Source organism: Crotalus tigris, unplaced genomic scaffold (assembly GCF_016545835.1).
Source record: "Crotalus tigris isolate CLP2741 ecotype Arizona unplaced genomic scaffold, ASM1654583v1 scf7180000019553.37968852642:3898890, whole genome shotgun sequence".
NCBI classification, from domain to species: domain Eukaryota; kingdom Metazoa; phylum Chordata; class Lepidosauria; order Squamata; family Viperidae; genus Crotalus; species Crotalus tigris.
The window spans coordinates 337,017-357,943 of NW_024097591.1; the positions used below are offsets into that span (position 1 = coordinate 337,017).

The following is a 20,927-nucleotide window of genomic DNA, read 5'->3' on the forward strand; positions in this document are numbered from 1 at the left end:
CCTTGTGTGCTGTAGCGGAGTACCAGAAGGGACCTTAGAGGTCTTCTAGACCAACCCCCACCCTTTTGCGACCTTAGAATAGAATAGAGCTGGAAGGGACCTTGGAGGTCTTCTAGTCCAGCCCCCCCCCCCGCCCGCTTAAGCAGGAGAACCTACACCATCTCAGACAGGTCTCTTCTTAAAGATCTCCCGTGATGGAGCGCCCATGATTTCTGGTGGCATGTTGTTCCACTGGCTAATTGTCCTCACTGTCAGGAAGTTTCTCCTTAATTCCAGGTTGCTTCTGTCTTTGGTCAGTTTCCAACCATTGTTTCTCGTCCAGCCCTCTGGTGCTCTGGTGAACAACCTGACCCCTTCTGCCCTGGGGCAGCCCCTCAAGCAAAATCAGTGGGGAAGGTAGATTCGCTTCATGGCCGTCTGACAATACTAATGATGATGATGGAAGGGACCTTGGAGGTCATCTAGTCCAACCCCCTGCTCAGGCAGGAAACCCTGTACCATTTCAGACAAATGGCTGTCCAATCTCTTCTTTAAAACTTCCAGTGTTGGAGCATTCACCGCTTCTGGAGGCAGGTGGTTCCACTGGTTAATTGTTCTCATTGTCAGGAAGTTTCTCCTTAGTTCCAGGTTGCTTCTCTCCTTGGTTAGTTTCCATCCGTTGCTTCTTCTCCCGCCTTCAGGCGCTTTCCAACTCTGTTATTCTGCTATTTTTCCTTCCTTCCTTCCTTCCTTCCTTCCTTCCTTCCTTCCTTCCTTCCTTCCTTCCTTCCTTCCTTCCTTCCTTCCTTCCCCTCCTCCCTCACTGAACGGCTGTAAATCAAGAACTGCCTCTTATTATTTTTTTTAATATTAAGAACTGATGCTAAAAGGCAGACGTGTATCCACAGCTGAGTATTTTCATTGTTGGCTTTACAACAGAGATGCCCTATCTGTGCTCCTGAGGGCAAATAAAGTGATTTGAAATTAGACGGCCTCCAAACTTGGAATTTTCCAGAAATTGTTTGCTAAAGCTTTTAGTGGGGTTTTTTTTTCCCCTTGCTTTTTGTTTTAATATTGTGGGTACCGTTGCAATCTTGATTTCTTTTTTTTTTTAACCTTCTATCGATCCCGGTTAAATACGAAACGCCTTAATTATTCATTGTCTCTGTTTCGGATCAATTTTTGTCTTTTTAAGTAGCTTGAGATATTAATTTCAAACGGAGGGCGGGGGAAAACAAACCTTAAAACGTTTCTGCCTGGAAATAGCCGCATTACCGTCATTAATCCCCCCTGTCAATGTAGGAATTTTGGGACATTCAATCGGTGCCTGAGTTTGTTGATTTTTCGTGCAAGGTCTCTCTGGATTTTAAGTCAGAGATCAGGGTCTGTCCTTTTTTATTATTAATCAGTACATTGCTCTGGGAATCTTCGTGCTTGAAAAGCAAGGTATAAATATTTCAAACCCGGGGTGGTTGGGAGGAGGGGGAAGAGTACCTACGTTTGAAAAGAACATTTTTTTAGATGGACGTTTTAGAAATGGAATTTGCAGAAAGATGATCTTGGTATTTTCCTTCGGGGAACTTCTTCAGGGGAAAGGGAAAAAAAAAAGTGAAAATAGGTTTCTAAAAATGGAGCCTTTTCAACAAAAGAACACAGGAAGTTCTAAGGAACTCAGCTACCTCTTAAGAAGCCTCCATGGGACCTCAAGGCATCTACCTCTATCATTTAATCCACCAGTTTGCAAGTCAAACAGAACAAGGAAGTAGCAATGGAGCGTTTCAGTCTGAGAAGGGATGGCCCTTGTCAGTCCTTCTGCAGCCTTGCAAGCAAGCTGGAGGGCCGCACAGCTGGCAGGGTGGTGGTGTTGCTAAACAACCCAAATGGGATAAGGAGGGGGGGTAGAAACAACAGCAAAAAGAGAGAGAGAGAGAGATTTGAACTCAGGGTAATGCCTCTCTCTGTAATAAAATATTTTAAAAATATCCGGTGTTGAGTGGGCGAATCGCATGCAAACCCTCAGAGCCTACTTGTCAGGAGTTTACACTCTGAGTGTTGAGAACAGAGGAAGGAAGGACGGAAGGACGGAAGGAGGGAGGGAGGGGAGGGAGGGAGGAAGGAAGGAAGGAAGGAAGGAGGAAGGAAGGAGAAGGAGAGGGAGGGAGGGAGGGGGAGGGAGGGAGGGAGGGGGAAGGAGGAAGGAGAAAGAGGGAAGGATAATAATTCTCAATCTTCCCAAGTCCCTGACTGAGCAAAGCTCGTCTGTCATAGCCTTGCTCTAAACCAGGGGTCTTCAAACTCGGCCCTTTGATGACTTGTGGATTTCAACTCCCAGAATCCCTTGCCTGGCTGAGGAATTCTGGGAGTTGAAGTCCGCAAGTCATCAAAGGGCCGAGTTTGAAGACCCCTCATATAGATTTTAAGAGGAGTGAACTTCAACTCCCAGAATTCCTCAGTCAGTGTGCCTGGCTGAGGAATTCTGGGAGTTGAAGTCTGCAAGTCATCAAAGGGCCGAGTTTGAAGACCCCTGCTCTAAACTCACATGCCCTAGGCTTCTTTACGTACCTAAAGGCTGCTTCTGCTCACCAGATCTGCGAGATTTGCTCTTAAGCAAAAAAAGGAAGGGGGAAAAAAAAGTGTTTCAGAATACTGGATATTTATTATTCAGCACGTTTGGGTCTCCGGGATCCTATTAACCGTGGGAAGAGATGACCCACAGCACGCTAGTTCATCTGCGAGAATATTTGAAAGAGCGCCAGCCGGATGAGATACTCGCTGCAAGCTTTGGCTGAACGACTAGGAAGCAGTATGTGTGTGTGTGTCTGTGTCTGTGTGTGTGTGTGTTGCCTTTTGGTGTATCTTGTCCGTGAGGAGGTGGTGGCAATGCCTAAGAAAGTCTCTGAAACCAGAATGGAAAAAAAAAGAAATATCAGGAGTACAGACAGCCCTCGATTTACGATCAAACTCGGAAAGCACCAAGAACCCCACAGTCCTCCTCCTCTTCCTCTTTCTCCACCACCACCACATACCCCGGTCCCTACTAGCACTGATGATGTTACCTAGCTGGATAGTGAAATGTCTGCAAAAAACAAACCAGCTCAAGAGCACAAAGGATCCCCACACTTCAACCCTGAGCTGCAAATATTCTCCTTTATGGGCAAAAGTCTGTCCCTCCCTCCCTCCCTCCCTCTCTCTCTCTGCCTCCCTCTCTCCCTCTCCCTTCCTGTTTCCCTCCCTCTCTCTTTCTCTCTCTCCCCTCCCTCCCCCTCCCTCCCTCTCTCTTTCTCCCTCTATCTCTTTCCGTCTCTCTCTCCCTCTCTCTCTTTGTCTCTCCCTCTCTCTCCCTCCCTCTTTCACTCTCCCTCTCTCTTTCTCCTTCCCTCTCTTTCTCTCCCTCCCTCTCTCTCTCTCCCATTCTCTCTCTTCCCCCCCCCGTGTATGCCCACCGAGCCTTTGAAGTAGCTTACTCCACTCCATCCTTCCCAAAAGGGAGCGAGCCTCCTTCCCCCCCCTCCCTCCTTGGCGTTCCCTTATCTCAAAAAAACAAACTCAAATCTCACATTCAGCAGGTTGCTGCCCGGGCTCAGCAGCGCAACTGGCTTGTCAGCGCTGCGGATCACCTGATGGCAGGTCAAAGGGGTAACGTCACTCTTCCTCTCTCTCTCTCTCTCTCTCTCTCTCTCTCTCTCTCCCTCCCCTTCGCAAAGGCCTGCCTGCTGTTTGCCTGGGTGGGGCAGGCTCCTTCCGGTGTGGGAGAACCTGACACCCTCCCCAGCTCCATCTTTCTCCTCCCGCCCCCCCCCCCCGAAAAGCAGGTTTTGCCTCCATTTCCCTTTCTCCTCCAGGGCGGGGGAGGAGGAGGAAGAGGAGGAGGAACCCATGTCGTCCCCCATCCAGGTTTCTCCTGGATGCACATCTCCCCCCCCCCCCCCCAGGGACTCCTGCCCGTTCCTCTTTTTAGCCAGCTTCAAGGGGAAAGGATCGCCCCGTCTGGGCGGCTTGCAAAGTTGCCCATAAAAAAAAAAAAAAAAAAAGCTCAGGTATCGGAGGTGGAGTCTCCTCACCGGTTGGATGAGGAAGACCAGCACTTCCTCCCTCCGGGCTGGGGCTGCGGGTTGTACTTTGCTCCTTTGGCGAAGGCGGTGCTGCGGGGCCAGCAGCCCACAAAGTGTGGTAATGCCTCGGCCAAGGCCGTTCCCACGGGGCAGCCTGTCCGTTTGAGCCCACGTTTGGACATTTCGGCGTGGCTTCACCGCCTGGACGTGCCGAGGAATCTGGCGTCAGACTGCCTGGGTCTCCCCCCCCCCCAAAAAAAGGCCTGCATGGATCAGTGAGGGACAGCCCCTATCCCTCACCCTCCTCCCAGCCAGCTGGCAACGGGCACCACGGAGTAAAAGAGGCGGTGGCAGGCCGAGAGGCCGCCGGGCGAAGGGCAGAAGAGACGGTCTTTAATGAGCACAGAAAACGGATACCGAGTGACCATGGGAGTAGTAAGTCTCAAATTCCTTGCGAGGCTTCTGGGTTGCTGGGGGGTACCTGTTCTGGGATTTGGGGTGGGGTCCCAAGCCTTCGTGTGCATCTGTCTTTGATTGCTTTCTTAAATGCCTCTGGCTGGTTGACTTAGAGGGTCTGGCATTATGCGGTGTTTGGGGAGGGGGCTTGAAAGACCCGCCAATCTTAAAAAAGTTCTTTCAGGGTGTTAGAGGTGCCGTCTGGAATGGTTTGGGCAGACTTTGAGCATGGGGGAGAGTTGTTTTGTTTTATTTTTATTTTATTTGTCTGGTGTTTCTTCTCTTCTCCCACGGTGGAAGAAGGGAAAGAAAAGTGTCCTGTTTCTTTGAGGAACTTTATACGATCCCTAGTCTGCGTCCCTTCCAGGGAATTGTGATTTGGGAAGGGGCTATGGGAAGACCCGTTCGTTTTGAAACAGAGCTCTCTTGTGTAAAAAATGAAAAATGTCCTGCTGAAAATTGCCTTTCGGTCACTTAGCCATAGGACTTCAGCTCTGTGAGGGTTTTTTTTAAAAAAATAAAAAATTCCGGTGGATTAATTTGTTAGCTAATCACTCGACGGACCTTTTTCTATTACCAAATCCCCAGTTGGATTTAAAAAAAAAAGAATTATCTTTTAATGCCGGAAGTATGAAGCCGAAATTCACCATTTGTAAGGGGAAACGGAAAAAAAAAAATCTCTTTATTCCGAGGGCCTCGTGTTCTTTTACCCGGAAAAAGAGACACCATGAAAGTATAGTAGCCAGATCCATGGTCCAAAAAAAAGGGGTGGGGGTGGGGGAGATCACCAAGATCCTTGTTGCCGATTTCAAGAAATTCTTGACAAATTGGGAGAGGCGGGTGCTTTAAAAAGCAACCGATGCAAGCCAGTCATTGGCGTATCGTAAAATGGCATAAAACCTCGGGGGGGGGACAGGTCCCCAGCTTGTCGAACCCAAGGCCCTGATAGCCCTTGTGGGAGACCCAAGCCCAACAGATCGGGAGCTGTAGAGTTGTCGTAAAAAAAAAGTTGGGAATCTCTTTGCCAGGCCTAAGCCGGCCTCGCCCTGCTCTCGCAGGTGTACGTAAGTTGAGCTTTCAAAGCGGTGAAACAGAAGATCCGTGGGCTTTTCACGGATACGTTTCCTGCTTGAAGGCCAGCCCTTGCCTTTCTGGCTTGTTCTCTTCAAGTGGAAGGGAGTCATTTCCCAAGAAATCCTGCTTTTGGGACTACGTCTGAATCACCCTGACAAAAGAGGCCGCTTTTGACATCATCCAAAGGAGTGGCTGCTTTGAAAAGCCAAACGCTTCTGTACAAATGGAATCGTTTCTCTGCTCCCAGCCGGAAAGTTGCCATCGCAGAACAAAGAGAGCCTTGGTGAATACAGGTCGTCCTCAGCTTAGGACCAGAAATTGAGTGAGACATTTGTTAATGGAGTTTTGCCCCCATGTTACGACCGTCATTGCCACCGTTCTTCAGTGCATTTGTTAAGTTACTCACACGGTTGTTAAGTGGATCTGGCTTCCCACTGGATTGGTTTGTCACGGGACCCCGGGACACGGCCGCCGTCGTAACTATGAGTCAGTCTGAATTTTGATCACGTTGACCCCGGGGAAGCTGCAACGGCTGTGTCGTAATGGTCATAAGTCACCTCTTTCAGCGCCGTCATAACTTTGAACGGTCCCTAAACGAACCGTTTTCAAGTTGAGGATTACCCGTAAAGGCTGATGATAGTCCTCAGCTTACGACCACAACTGGACCACGGTTTCCATTGCTAAGCAAGATGGTTGTGAAGTGAGTACTGCCCGGCTTTGCAACTTTGGACACAGTTTTTAAGCCAGTCGCCACCGTTGTTAAGTGAACCTCATGGCCGTTAAGCGAAACCGGCTTCCCCCATTGATTTTAAAGTCGCAAACGGTGGTCTCGTGAGCTCAGGTTTCTTTGCACGGGAACATTGAATGAATACAGCTGAACAAATGGTTGTAAGTTGAGGACTTCCTGTGACAGGGTGGCTTTGAAAGATGGGAAAGAGCAAAGAGGCCTTCGCCATCCACCAGGGGTCTTCAAACTTGGCCCTTTTATGACCTGTGGACTTCAACTCCCAGAATTCCTCAGCCAGGCATACTGACTGAGGAATTCTGGGAGTTGAAGTTCACTCCTCTTAAAGTCTATATGAGGGGTCTTCAAACTTGGCCCTTTTATGACTTGTGGACTTCAACTCCCAGAATTCCTCAGCCAGGCACACCTGGCTGAGGAATTCTGGGAGTTGAAGTCCACAGGTCATAAAAGGGCCAAGTTTGAACACCCCTGCCCATCCGCTGTGTGTATGCTGGCTGAGGAATTCTGGGAGTTGAAGTCCACAAGTCTTCAGGTTGCCAAGTTTGAAGACCCCTGCTTTAGCCATTTCCCCTTTGCTGGATGAGCCCACAGGCAAGAATTGCGTTGACGCTAATTGCACTGTGCGGTAACACAATTTCCGCCTCTGCTCTTGCTGCCGGCTGTGTGGCATGTTCCAGCCCTTTGCCTTGCCATAAAACAGCCCAGCCATTTTAGCTTTGTGTTTGCTGTCGTTGTAACCCCAGTGTGCTTGACTTACTTAAGATCTGTGGCTTTGCACTCCCGTTTTTGTTTTTTTAATGATCTTCGAACTCTACAGTTTATTGACCTGGTTACCCGTCCTTCATCTATTCCCACATTAGCTGCCTTTTGTGATGGTCTTCCCTTTGATTATTTTAAAACTGGTGTTTTTTTCCCCCTTAAGCTATAAGCCCCCCTCCCACACACACGAAGAGCTTGTTTCAAGGATGGTGCGTGCACAATGTATGTTAGCAAAATATTGAGGCCTCCAAGGTCACTTCCAACTCTTATTCTGCTTTCTTTTCTTCCTTCCTTCCTTCCTCCCTCCCTCCCTCCCTCCCTCCCTCCCTCCCTCATCACTGGAGGTTTTCAAGAAGACCACCATTTGTCTGAAATGGTATAGGGTCTCCTGCTTGAGCAGGGGGTTGGACTAGATGACCTCCAAGGTCTCTTCCCACTGTTATTCTGCTATTCTTTTTTTTCCTCCCTCCCTCCCTTTCTTTCTTTTCTTTCTTTCCCTTCCTCCTCCTCTTCCTTCCTCCCTCCCTCCCACCCTCCCTCCTTTTCTCTTTCTTTTCTTTCTTTCCCTCCCTCCTCCCATTCATTCATTCCTTCCTCCCTCCCTCCCTCCCTCCCTCCCTTTCTTTCTTTTCTTTCTTTCCCTTCCTCCTCCTCTTCCTTCCTCCCTCCCTCCCTCCCTCCCTCCTTTTCTCTTTCTTTTCTTTCTTTTTTTCCCTCCCTCCTCTCCTTCCTTCCTTCCTTCCTTCCTTTCTTCCTTCCTCCCTCTCTCCCTCCCTCCCTCCCTCATCACTGGAGGTTTTCAAGAAGAGATTAGACCGCCATTTGTCTGAAATGGTATAGGGTTTCCTGCCTGAGCAGGGGGTTGGTCTAGAAGACCTCCGGGATCCCTCCCCGCTCTGTTCTTCTGTTAAGCTCCTGTCTCTCTAACGTGGTTTTTCCGGAAGAGCCGGAGAGAAAGATGCTGTTATACTAGGAACATCCGGAAACAAGTCGTGTTGCTCACATCTTAACAGCCTATCCAGGCACTGGATGGGCCAAAGTTTTGCAGAGATAATGGATTTCATGTTTTATTCATCGATGAAAGCATTTGTGCTAGGGCGGAAACGTTTTTTAAATGTGTTATCTCTGTAGAAGTGACTCTTAGGGAGAAAGTGGTACCGTCTCTTTCAAAGGGGCATGTATTAGGCTTTCGTGGTTATTCAGGAAGTGTGTCGTTTTAAGAACAGAAAGCCCAGTTGTGTCTCTGCCCACACAGACACACACACACACACACACACACACACACACACACACACACCCCACCTCTGTGGGTTTTCTCAACCTGGTGAGCAGCCCAAGCCTAACTTCTTGGCCAACGAATGCAGTTTGTCCTCGACTTACGAGCACAGTGGATGTGCCCAAAACTCCTGTGGCTAAGGGAGACCTTTGTTGAGTGAATCTTGCCCCGTTTTACGACCTTTCTCGCCACGGTTGTTACGTGAATCACTGCAGCTGATAAGCGAGTCACCCGGTTGTTAAGTGAAGCTGGCTTTAGTTGCCCAATTCGTTTGTGGTGGTGGCGGTGGATTGTTTTTCCACTAGATGTTCCCCCCCCCCAAAAAAAAAAACCTTGGCGGTCCCTGCCCGTGAACAGAATTCCTCCATCGTCAGAAGGTGATTAAAGGTCTGTTGAGATCTTGCTTGGGTGCTTCGCTGATCCAAAATGGCTGCTTATGGAGAGCAACGGAATTGCAGATGTTTAACTTAAGAGCAGCCTCCACTGTTTGTTTAGCCTCCGGGACTGTCTTTGTGGGCTCATGTGGCCTTTTTTTGTGATCCTACTGGATCCCCCACTGGTTCATTCTCAGTCAGGGTCAGGCCATTTGTCTGTTTCTCAGGGGTTGGACTAGAAGACCTCTAAGGTCCCTTCCAATCTAGTCTAGTCTAGGCTATTCTATTCCTATTTTCATCTATTCTATTCTATATTCTATTCCCATTTCATTCTATTCTATATTCTATTCTATCCTATTTTCTATTCTATCTTATTTTCTATTCTTTCTATTCTATTCCATTCTATTCTATTCCTATTTCCTTCTCTTCTCTTCTACTCTACTCTACTCTACTCTACTCTACTCTACTCTACTCTACTCTACTCTACTCTACTCTACTCTATTCTGTTCCATTCCGTTCCATTCTATTCTATTCTGTCCTGTCCCGTCCCATCCCATCCCATCCCATCTCGTCCCATATTTTCTATTCTGTTCTATTCTATTCCATTCCATTCCATTCTATTCATTCATATTCTATTCTATTCCTCATCCATGCATAAACTCACCCCCCCCCCAGAAAAAAAATCTTTGCTCTTCTTAGTTTAACAATTGTAGAACCTGTCCACAGTGTGCAGATTGTCTTCAGGAACTGTTACAACCAACACTGGTCAGGCAATTATAACCTGGTTTAAATATATATATATATTTATATATATATACCGATTGTCAAATCTGTTGTGCGGTCATCATCCTCCCCTTTAGCGGTTGCATCTGTTATCTCTTACCCACCCCCCCTCAAATAATCCTTCATTAGGCCTGCTCGGCAGGGTGTTGACACAGCGCAGTCTCCCCTGGAGAAGAGCAGGCCAACAGTCGCAGCCAGGGGTGTAGAGCGCAATCAAAGTGGGAAAAATATGATTTATTCCCATCTTCTAATTGCGAGGGCTGCCCGCCCACCCTCCAGCTCTGATTCCCGTTGACTTTAATCAATTAGCTCGTTAAGCCTGAGAAACGTGAATAGCAGCGGTGTGGAGATCATGTGGGGGAGTCCGAAGCACATTTTTGGAACTGTTTCTGAAGAAGGGCGCATGGAGCTACTAACTGCCTGGCGGATCATCGCTGGGGAACATCTCAGCAGCGGGGTGGAGAGTTGCAGAGCTGAGGATGGATTTGGGGGTGGAAATGGTCAAAAAATAGTATTTTGAGTATCTCAGGGGCTGCCACTAAAATTGGGGGGGGGGTCAACCTATTCTCCAAAGTACCAGAAGGCAGGACAAGAAGCACTGGGAGAGTTTCCGAGCTTTGCAGGATAGCAAAAATAAGGAGAGAAACCTTCTTTCTGGGAATCTACAGGTAGTCCTACACACCTGGCAGGTATTTATGACGGGCGCAGCGTCCCGGACTCACGTGATCCCCTTTGGCAAACTTTTGACAGGCAAAAGTCAGTGGAGAAGCCAGATTCACTTAACACAGTGGTTCTCAACCTGTGGGTCGGGACCCCATTTGGGGTCGAACGACCATTTCACGGGGGTCACCAAACAAGGCTGTCCACCATTTCCCCCCCCCCCTTTTCTTTGGCCATACTCCTGGCACCCGGTGATGTATAAGTGGTTGGGGGTCACCACAACATGGGGAACTGTATTATGGGGTCGCAGCATTAGAAAGGTTGAGAACCACTGACTTAACAGCTGTGTGACTGACTTAACCATCTGCAGGGATTCACTGAAGAACTGGGCAAGCCAGGTCGTAAAATGGGGCAAAAGTTACTGAACAACTGTCTTGTTTAACAACAGAAATGTTGGGCTCAATTGCAGCCGTAAGGCGAGGATTCTCTGTTTTGCAGACAGAGCGGAGTTCCATAAAAAAGTAATTCACCTCATTTCTTTCTTTCTTTCTTTCTTTCTTTCTTTCTTTCTTTCTTTCTTTCTTTCTTTCTTTCTTTCTTTCTTTCTTTCTTTCTTTCTTTCTTTCTTTCTTTCTTTCTTTCCTTCCTTTCCTTCTTTCTTCCTTCCTTCCTTCCTTCCTTCTTTCCTTCCTTCCTTCCTCTCTCTCTCTCTCTCTCTCTCTCTCTCTCTCTCTCTCTCTCTCTCTCCTTCCCCTTTTCCTTTTCCATCTCTCCAGCCGGCCTTGGGACACCCAGACTCCAAGCCCAGCACCAAGTCCAACATGCTGCGAGGCCGCATCCCTGCAACCGCCACCGACGAGCAGCCCCACATTGGGAACTACCGCCTGCTGAAGACCATCGGCAAGGGCAATTTTGCCAAGGTCAAGTTGGCGCGCCACGTCTTGACAGGGAAAGAGGTGAGAGCAACAGACCTAAGTTGCCTGGGTGGAATCCGGGCCCGTGAATCCTTCGTGTGAGTTTAGGCTCGAACCTGGTGGCCCCCAGTTTATCGGACACCAGGGACCAGTTGCATGGAAAACAATTCTTCCATAGACCAAGGGGAGGGGGGGAGCACGCAACCTAGGTCTTTTGCAGTAGGATTTGCGCTCCTGTGACAGTCTACTGCAGGGCTCTTCAAACTCGGTGATTGGCCCAAAGTCACCCAGCTGGCTTTCATGCCTAAAGCAGGACTAGAACTCACGGTCTCCTAGTGATTGAATCAAAGTCACCCAGTTGACTTTCATGTCTAAGGCAGGACTAGAACTCACCATCTCCTCGTAATTGGCCCAAAGTCACCCAGTCAGTTTTCATGCCTAAGGCAGGACTAGAACTCACGGTCTCCTAGTGACTGGATCAAAGTCACCCGGTTGGCTTTCATGTCTAATGTGAGACTAGAACTCATTGTCTCCTAGTGATCGGTCCAAAGTCACCCAGCTGGCTTTCATGCCTAAGGCGGAACTCTCTATCTCCTGGGTCTCTACCTTGGTGCCTTCGCCACTAGACCAGACTGGCTCACTTATTAGTTCCAATATCCCCAATGGCAGACCTCTTTACGTCCAAATGCATAACTCTTCAGCTACGGGGCTTCAAATTCACACACACACACACACCCAAACCCTTTAGTGCAAACTCCGATGAACAAGTTAAGCTGCCTTCAAAAAATGCCCCATCTTTTTCTTTTAAACCTTGCCAAGAGTCTGCGTGCAATTCCTGGCCCTCTTCCTCCGATTTCTCCCTTTGGAGCAGATGGTGGCTGATGGCACTGCCACCCCAGCCCAGCTTCTTCAGAAGCTGTCTGCCTTCTCTCCCCCACCCCCGTCTGGGGCGGGAGAAGGAATCGGCAAACCTTATCACCAAATCCACAAATCTCTAATAATCCCCGTTTTCTGGACCCTGGAGTTGACTGCAATAGCCCGTGTAGCTCTACTAAGCTGGTGTAGGTGAAGTGGTTGCACGTAGACGGGAGCGCTGTAGAGGACCAGGCTGAGCCCGAGAGAAGGAGGGGTCAAGCCTGTCATCAGCCTGGAGTCCCTTCGTGCCCACGAGAGAGCAAAGAGTCAATTCCTTGACTCTTTATCTACTGCCAATTTGCTTTTGACCATTTAGGAGTTCAGATTCTTGTTTAAACCTGGATCTTCCGATTTCCCTGGCTGCTTGAGAAGCACCAGGAGATCCTGCGAACTTTGGGACTGTGTTTAATTGGGGAGGGGAGAAAAATAAATATTTAAACTGAAGAAACTGGGCTTTCCTATAACCTTCCTTTTTTTTTTTTAAAGAGTGCTCCGTTGTTTTGCGGAACCCCGGAGGCACCCAAGAAGGGACAAACCACTGTTTAGCTCGCAAGCCTCCCTTTTTTTTTTTGGCTGCCATTCAGACAGGCCTGTGACTTTGTTTGCGTTGGCTTCTCTTCCAGGTGGCTGTGAAAATCATCGACAAGACGCAGTTGAATTCCTCCAGCTTACAGAAGGTAAAGATGGGTTCCGGCTTGATGAATTGGCGGGCCCGCATTCTCTTTGGTCGGCCGAGTGTGAAATTGCTGGCTTTTTAATCTCGCTTTGTTTCCAAACTCAGTGTGGGTTTTTGGTTTTTTTTTTTAATGGCGGCGGCAGTGTGAAGCCTTTAGCGGCGATTGGCTGAGAGTCCCCGATGTCACAGAAGTACAAGTGGGGGGGGGGTTCTGCCATTGGTGGAGAAGCTGAGGCCTGAAAGATGCCCTGGAGTAGAATAATTGGAAGAAAAATGCAAAGGAAAACTTTCGCTTTTGTCTATAAAGCAGTCCCAAATGTACAGGATTGTGGGGGGTTTTGTGGTATATGTAGCTGGAGGCCTGCTCCTCTATCTTTCCTGATGAGGTTTCAGGACTGAGCAAAAAAATGAGACCTTCCTCAAGTTCTCGTGAGCCTCAGCTACTGGAGGATGCTGGGATTTGCAGGTCCACATCCAGACAATCTTCCCTTCGCTTCCCCCTCCTCCTTGAGTGAAATCATAGGGGAATAATAATAGCAGAATAGAAGAGAAAGAGCTGGAGAAGATAACAAAATACGAAGACCTACAAATAGAAATAGAAAGACTGTGGCAAAAGAAAGCAAGGGTAGTACCAATAATCATAGGCTCCTCGGGTGCAATCCCAAAACAACTGGAGCACCACTTGAACACCATCATCGGCATTGACAAATTCGCCATTAGTCAATTGCAAAAGGCAGCCTTACTAGGAACTGCTTCCATCCTGCAACGATACCTGTAATACCATCAAACATCCACATCTGCCTATCCCAGGTCCTGGATAAGGACTCGATAGGTAGACAAAATGCCAAATCCAGTCTGAACATCTGGCTGACTGTGTGATGATCGATAATAATAATAATAATAATAATAATGAGGAGGAGGAGGAAGAGGAGAAGTAGTTGTAGTTGGAAGGGACCTTGGAGGTCATCTAGTCCAACCCCCTTGTCAGGCAGGAAACTCTATACCATTTCAGACAAATGGCTGTCCAGTCTCTTCTTGAAAACTTCCAGTGTTGGAGCATTCACCACTCCTGGAGGCAAGGAATTCCACTGGTTAATTGTCCTCACTGTCAGGAAGTTTCTCCTTAGTTCTAGGTTGCTTCTCTCCCTGATTAGTTTCCATCCGTTGCTTCTTATCCTGCTTTCAGTGCTTTGGAGAATAGCTTGGCTCCCTCTTCTTTGGGGGCAGCCCCTGAGATATTGGAACACTGCTTCTTACTCTGCCTCTTTGCAGCACAGTCAGCTTCTCTTTGGGGCCTTTGCAGATTAATATGTTATTCTTGAAAAGGCTTAATCCAGTGAGAACAACAGTCTCGTTCAGTGTTTCTCAAACTTAGTAACTTTTAAGATCTGTGGACTTCGATTCCCAGAATCCCCTGACCGGCATGCTTTAAGAAGGGTGGATTTCAACTCCCAGAATTCCCTGGCCAGCCATGATTTAAGATGGGTGGACTTCAGTTCCCAGAAACACATACACACACACATACCAGGCAGCATACTTTAAGAGAGGTGGACTTCAACTCCCAGAATTCCCCATCCAGCATGTTTTAAGATGGGTGGACTTCAATCCCCAGAATTCCCCAGCCAGCATTCTGCAGAATCCCTCCTTCCCGTGAGCTTTGGTGTCAACGGGGATTCTGGGAATTGCAGTTCCAGCTCACCCAGAAGGCCCCATGGTAGGAAGGGGGGGGGGAAAGCTGCTTCCAGACAGGGAAGTACAACCATTGAAGGCTTGGAAGTAACCGTCTCTTTCTTTTCCCCTTCTTTTCCTCCAGCTCTTCCGGGAAGTACGAATAATGAAGGTTCTGAATCACCCGAATATAGGTGAGTCCTTCCTCATTTCCTCCCGTCTAGATGTTGCTGTTCTTTCTCTGCCGGACGGGAAGCAGCAGATGGGCCTTGCCTGTCAAGCATCATCCCCCCCAGCCTTTCCTTGCTCTCAACATCTGGCTTTGCCGGCTGGAGTTTGAGCAAGTTCCTCCCCAGCACATCTGGGAAGTGCTTGTCCTCTTTGGCACCATCCCGCTCCTGATCCTGGAAGCCATCGAATTCTGCAACATGGCCGCAGAAAGCCCCCACGTCCTTGTGGCTTCAAGTTGGGGGCTGCCCCTCCTCCTCCTCCTCCTCCTCCTGTGGCAATGGCATCCACCAAGCCCAGCCAGTCCTCGACTTAACAACCGTTCATTTAGTGACCGTCGGAAGTTACAACGGCCCTTAGCGTTTTTCACCCTTAACCACCGTCGCAGCCTCCCCAGCGGTCGCGCGATCAAAATTTGGACGCTGGGCAACCGGCTTCGTCTTTACGACGGTGGCAGCGCCCCGGGATCCGCTGATCCCCTTTGGTGACCTTCTGGCCAGCAAAAGTCCAGTGGGGGAGGGGGGGAGAAGCCAGATCCACTTAACAACCAAGTTGCCAACTTGACACACTGCAGCGAACTGCGGCAAGAAACATTGCGCGAAAGGGGGCAAAATTCCCTTAACGGCTGTCTGGCTTAGCAACGGAAATTTGGGGGGGGGCTCCGTTGCGGTCGTAAGACGAGGACTTCCTGTAAGGGCTTCCTCTTCACCCTTGCAGCCCTGTTTCCCTCTTCCTTCCTGATCCAGCTGCGTCCGGTTTCTTTGTTTGGCCAGGTGTTTGTCTAATCTCACCTCACCGTTCTGCCCGGTTTATCTTTCAGTTAAATTATTTGAAGTCATAGAGACGGATAAGACGCTGTACCTCGTCATGGAGTATGCCAGCGGAGGTGAGTGGGTGTCGTTTCCCCCCCCCCCCTCGCCCTCCCTCTGTTCCAAATTCCAGGAATCTGATGGGAATTGCAGCTCACGCTTTAAGCCAGGGGGTCTTCCAACTTGGCCCTTTGATGACTTGTGGACTTCAATTCCCAGAATTCCTCAGCCAGGCACGCTAGTTGAGGAATTCTGGGAGTTGAAGTCCACAAGTCATTAAAGGGCCAAGTTGGAAGACCCCTGACCTAGACTGAATGCATCCTTCCCAATGGCTTGGGGTCCCTATTGTGATCGTAAGTCAAGGACTATCTATATTTAACCGGTTTCCTTTAACAACCCCTGCATTTGTTTAACAACAGCCGTAAAAAGAGGTCATAAAATCGGTCATGGTCACTGGTGACCCACTTAATGACCGCAACAACTAATGGCCATAATTATGGTTGTAAACTGAGGACCGCCTACAAATAAATAACCTGGCAGCCAGAGGCACAATCCAACTGCTTATCATCATCATCATCATCATCATCATCATCATCATTATTATTATTATTATTATTATTATTATTATTATTATTATTATTATTATGAGAGCTTCTTATCTTCAAGGCACTCCTTAACCAGAAACTCCTCCTCCTCGAAACTTGAGATTCTAAACCAGGGGTCTTCAAACTTGGCCCTTTTCTGACTTGTGGACTTCAGCTCCCAGAATTCCATGTACCTGGCTGAGGAATTCTGGGAGTTGAAGTCCACAAGTCATAAAAGGACCAAGTTTGAAGACCCCTGGTCTAGTCTGATGAAAAAAAAAAATCTTAAAGCATGCTTTAAGACGGGTGGACTTCCATTCCCAGAATTCCCCAGCCAGCATGCATCAAGATGGGTGGATTTCAACTCCCAGAATTCCTTATGGCTGGACTTTTGGCTGGGGAATTCTGGGAGCTGAAGTCCACACATCTTAACTTAGCCAAGCTTGAGAAATACTTGTTGCAGGCCAAACGTCCTCAGGTGTCTAGGTTTGGTTGCGTCACCTTTGCTCCCTGCCTCTTCTCCCCTCCCTCACCCCTTTTCCTGATTTATGTGCCATATTTCTGTTCCAAATGAAAAAGCAGCTTCATTGCTCTCTCTCTCTCTCTCTCTCTCTCTCTCTCTCTCTGTGTCTCTCTCTCTTTCTTCCTCCAGGGGAAGTGTTTGACTACTTAGTGGCTCATGGAAGAATGAAAGAGAAGGAAGCGCGGGCAAAATTCCGACAGGTTGGTGCTGCCCCTCCTTCTATTAACTTGTGAAAAGGCAGAACCAGGAAGGGCATCTCTGCCACCATCATCAGCTGCCCGGCAAAGAGGACAGTGGAGTCGGATGTCCGCGGTGCTGTGGGAAAGAAACAGCCGCCCAAATTTGGCTCCTGATCAAATTGGGCTTTCTTGACCAAAACTCACCCTTTAGGGCCCTCAGGTTGATCAGCACAGCTTTTGAGTTTTTAAAAGCTTGGCTGTTCAAAGATAGCGAACTGAATTCTGGGGGGAAATCTTCTCCTTTGATGACCTCCCCGGTTGTGTGTTGCGTGTTGCTGAACGGTGAACGAAAAGAGACAGCCGGAAACCCTTTCTCAACCACATCAAACCACCATTTTTAGTCCAACGTTTTGCCCAGTCAATTGGGGCTTGTGGGTGACGGTTTTCCTTCCCTTTGGCACGCAAAGGGGTTTGTCACAGTCCTTCCATTCATCCAGATGTTGACCACATGAGTTTTTTAAAACCTTTTTTTAAAAAAACAAAAGTCCCTTCTCCTCCCAGACCAGGAAGCAAAACTCTCACAGTTGCGAAGCAGGGTTGATTTAATACGGAGGGAGGCTGCTTTCCTTCTTGCAGGAATGCTGTTTTTCACCCTTCTTCCCCTTCCCTTCCAGATAGTGTCTGCTGTGCAGTACTGTCACCAAAAGTTCATTGTACATAGAGACTTGAAGGTGAGTGGAAAAAGCGAAAAGGCCTCAGTTTACCCACAGAGTTTCACCGGGGGGGGGGGAGTTGCCATAAGTCACCCTTTTGCTGAAGTGGAGCTTAGAATCGGAAGCCGGTTTCCGCTCTTGTTTTAACAGGGGAGCACTTAGATTGGAACAAGGGTCTAGTTCTCAAGATCAGAATAGAACCTGGAGGGCTCTCAGATTGAGAATGAAGTGGACCCCCCCCGGCGCTCCCCCAAAGGGGGCTCTTGACCCCACCGGCATTGTCTTCTCCCTGCAGAAGGGGCTTGGGGCTTTAAGGGTACCACCTAAGCTGCAGCAGAAGATTGAGTCAACTGAATTGCCAAGGATGAGGTATGGCCTCTTCTATCCAAACCCCAAAAGAGGGGCTCTTTCTAGTCTTCTAGAGCCAGGGGGTCTTCAAACGTGGCCCGCCTGGCTGAGGAATTCTGGGAGTTGAAGTCCACAAGTCATCAAAGGGCCCAGTTTGAAGACCCCTGTTCTAAACCAAAGAGTTGCTGAGACTCTAGAAAGAGTGCAGAGAAGAGCAACAAAGATGATAGAGGCTAAAGCCTATGATGAAGAATTGTGGGAACTGGGTGTGTCTTGTCTAATGAAGAGAAGGATGAAGGGGTGACATACAGTAGCTGTCTTCCAATACTTGAGGGGCTTACACAGAGAAGAGGGGGGGGTGTCAACCTAGTCTCCAAAGCACCTGAAGGCAGGACAAGAAGCAACGGATGAAAATTAAGGAGAGAAACAACCTAGCAATGGGGGTGCCACAAGGCAGAGGGGGCTGGGTTGTTCACCAAGCACCAGAGGGCAGGACGAGAAACCATGGTTGGAAACTGATCAGAAGAGAAAAGCAACCTGGAATTAAGGAGAAATTTCCTGGCAGTGAGGACGATCAACCAGTGGAACAGCTGGCCTCAAGAAATCGTGGGCGCTCCATCTCTGGAGATTTTAAAGAAGAGATTAGACATTCACCTGTCTGAGATGGTATAGGTTGAGCAGGGGGCTGGACTAGAAGACCTCCAAGGTCCCTTCCAGCTTCTATTCTATTCTATTTATTCCATTCCATATTTCCTTGTTCTGTTCTGTTCTGTTCTATTCTATTCTATTCTTTCCATTCCATTCCATATTTCCTTATTCTACTCTACTCTACTCTACTCTACTCTACTCTACTCTTTCCATTCCATATTTCCTTATTCTGTTCTATTCTACTCTACTCTACTCTACTCTACTCTACTCTACTCTACTCTACTCTATTCTATTCTATTCTATTCTTTCCATTCCATATTTCCTTATTCTGTTCTGTTCTATTCTATTCTATTCTATTCTATTCTATTCTATTCTATTCTATTCTATTCTATTCTATTCTACTCTACTCTACTCTACTCTACTCTACTTTATTCTATTCTTTCCATTCCATATTTCCTTATTCTGTTCTATTCTACTCTACTCTACTCTACTCTACTCTACTCTACTCTACTCTGCAATTAGCTTGAAATGCAGGCTTCCCCTCCAGTTCTCCAGCCCGCCAATTCTTACCATCTCTTATTTCATTAACCTTGGTTCTCACACTAGGTCCAGTATTGTTGTGTCTAGCTAAACTCTCATGCACATTCTTCCCCCCCTCCCAGCATCATTTAACTCTAAAAGTAAAACGTAAGAAGAAAGTGGTTGCATCTCCAACTATTGTCAAAGCAAAAACATCCGATGTTAGCAGCGTTGACACAACGAGTCGCTAAATTAATGCTGTAAGTTGAGGACTATCTTTAGTGGTAAAAACAAACTGACCGTGGTTCTTAAAGACAATCAGGACTTACAATCAGGATGGAACTGGAAGGGATTTTGGAGGTCTTCTAGTCTAGCCCCTTGTCCAGGCGGGAGAACCTGTATCGTTTCAGACAAATGGCTGTCCAATCTCTTCTTAAAAAAACTCCAGTGATGGAGCATCCACAGCTTGTGAAGGTACTTGTGAAACCTGGGGAAAATTGCAGATCGCCTATCTTTGTGCGGGCCAGTCTCGCCCTCTTTGCTTCATCCCCCCCTACCAGCTGGACCCCTCAAGTCTCCCCAAAAGTTGCTGTGATTCCTGATTCCCCCCCCCCCAAATCAAAGCCCTCGCCTCTTTGATTTAACCTCAACTTTCCCACCTTTGATTTAATCTGCTGTGGCTTCCAGCCCAAACTCACAAGAGTCCTCCTTGTGGATCGGCCCCTTCTGAATATCTCCCCCCCCTTCTCCCATTTCTCCCCCCCCCCAGGCAGAAAACCTGCTCTTAGATGCCGACATGAACATCAAGATTGCAGACTTTGGTTTCAGCAACGAGTTCACATTCGGCAACAAGCTTGACACGTTCTGCGGGAGCCCCCCGTACGCCGCTCCCGAATTGTTCCAGGGCAAGAAGTACGACGGGCCCGAAGTGGACGTCTGGAGCCTCGGGGTCATCCTCTACACACTGGTCAGCGGTTCCCTGCCCTTTGATGGGCAAAACCTCAAGGTAAAGAGGGAGACCAGCTGACCCCGTCAACCGGTCGTTAGGTGCCCAGGTTTTGATTGAACGGCACCTGGAACGATACCCGCCTCTCTCCTCCCGTATTTTTTTTAATTTGATTTTGATGTGATTTCTCTACAGCCGCCCATCTCCACAAACGATTCTGGGCGGCTCACCAGTCGGATAGTAGATTGCAAATTAGAATCTTTAAAACATTTTAAGAGAAGACTTCTAGTTCTCTTGAAGGAGAGTGTGTGCACCTGCAGGGAGCCTCTTTCTGCTTAAAATTAATGTTTTGTCTTCCCCATCACATCTTCTCCATTTTGCAGGAGCTGCGAGAACGGGTTTTGAGGGGGAAGTATCGTATCCCCTTCTACATGTCCACGGACTGCGAGAATCTGCTGAAAAAATTCCTTATCCTGAACCCTAGCAAAAGAGGCACTTTAGAGGTGAGTGTCGTTGTTCCAACAGATGAAACTCTCCCAAGAACTTTGAGGCATTGTTTACCTTAAAGAATCTTTATTTTGAGTAGCATAGCATCGGTTCCCTATTTGGCTCATGAAACGTCTGCAAGAAAACCACCCAGCTCAGAGAGCACCAAGGACCTCACACTCCTCTCTGCACATCCCACTCCCTTCTAGCACTGATGATGCTACCTAGCTGGGTCATGAAATGAGTCAGTTGCCAACTCTCTGGATTTTGATCACCTGACCATGGGGATGTTGCAACGTGGGTCAAAAACGGTCCTAGGTCCCTTTTTTTCAGTGCCGTCATAACTTTAAATGGTCGCTAAACGAACTGCTGTAAGTCAAGGACAGCCTGTAGTTGGGGGGAAGCCACTAACTAGCCTGGCTGTCTTGTACAAACATGACCAGCAGGTGGTGTTCACACAACACAGATGACCGGGTCAGTGGTTGGTGGTGTTAACCTTGGCTAATCTTTCTGGGACTTCAGAGCTTATGAAGTCAGCCTGTTTGGTGAATCGTGGCTCCGTGCATTGTGTGAACACAGGCGGTGAGTTAATGCTGTCAAACCCTGTGTGTGA

General features: G+C 48.2%; 1 protein-coding gene across 12 annotated transcripts in view; it reads left to right on the forward strand.

Moving 5' to 3' along the window:
- MARK2 (microtubule affinity regulating kinase 2) overlaps window positions 1–20,927 on the forward strand; it is a 79,177-nt gene that overhangs the window by 39,922 nt on the left and 18,328 nt on the right. For 11 of the 12 annotated variants that reach the window (XM_039363370.1, XM_039363375.1, XM_039363379.1 and 8 more), the window contains 8 exons: window positions 10,935–11,114; window positions 12,611–12,664; window positions 14,477–14,525; window positions 15,380–15,445; window positions 16,605–16,675; window positions 17,329–17,385; window positions 19,652–19,888; window positions 20,212–20,331. In XM_039363370.1, coding sequence (XP_039219304.1) covers window positions 10,935–11,114; window positions 12,611–12,664; window positions 14,477–14,525; window positions 15,380–15,445; window positions 16,605–16,675; window positions 17,329–17,385; window positions 19,652–19,888; window positions 20,212–20,331 — 834 coding nt within the window. Of the gene's footprint in view, window positions 1–4,006; window positions 4,467–10,934; window positions 11,115–12,610; window positions 12,665–14,476; window positions 14,526–15,379; window positions 15,446–16,604; window positions 16,676–17,328; window positions 17,386–19,651; window positions 19,889–20,211; window positions 20,332–20,927 lie in introns of those variants that run through there. The other variant, XM_039363372.1, reaches the window with a different exon arrangement.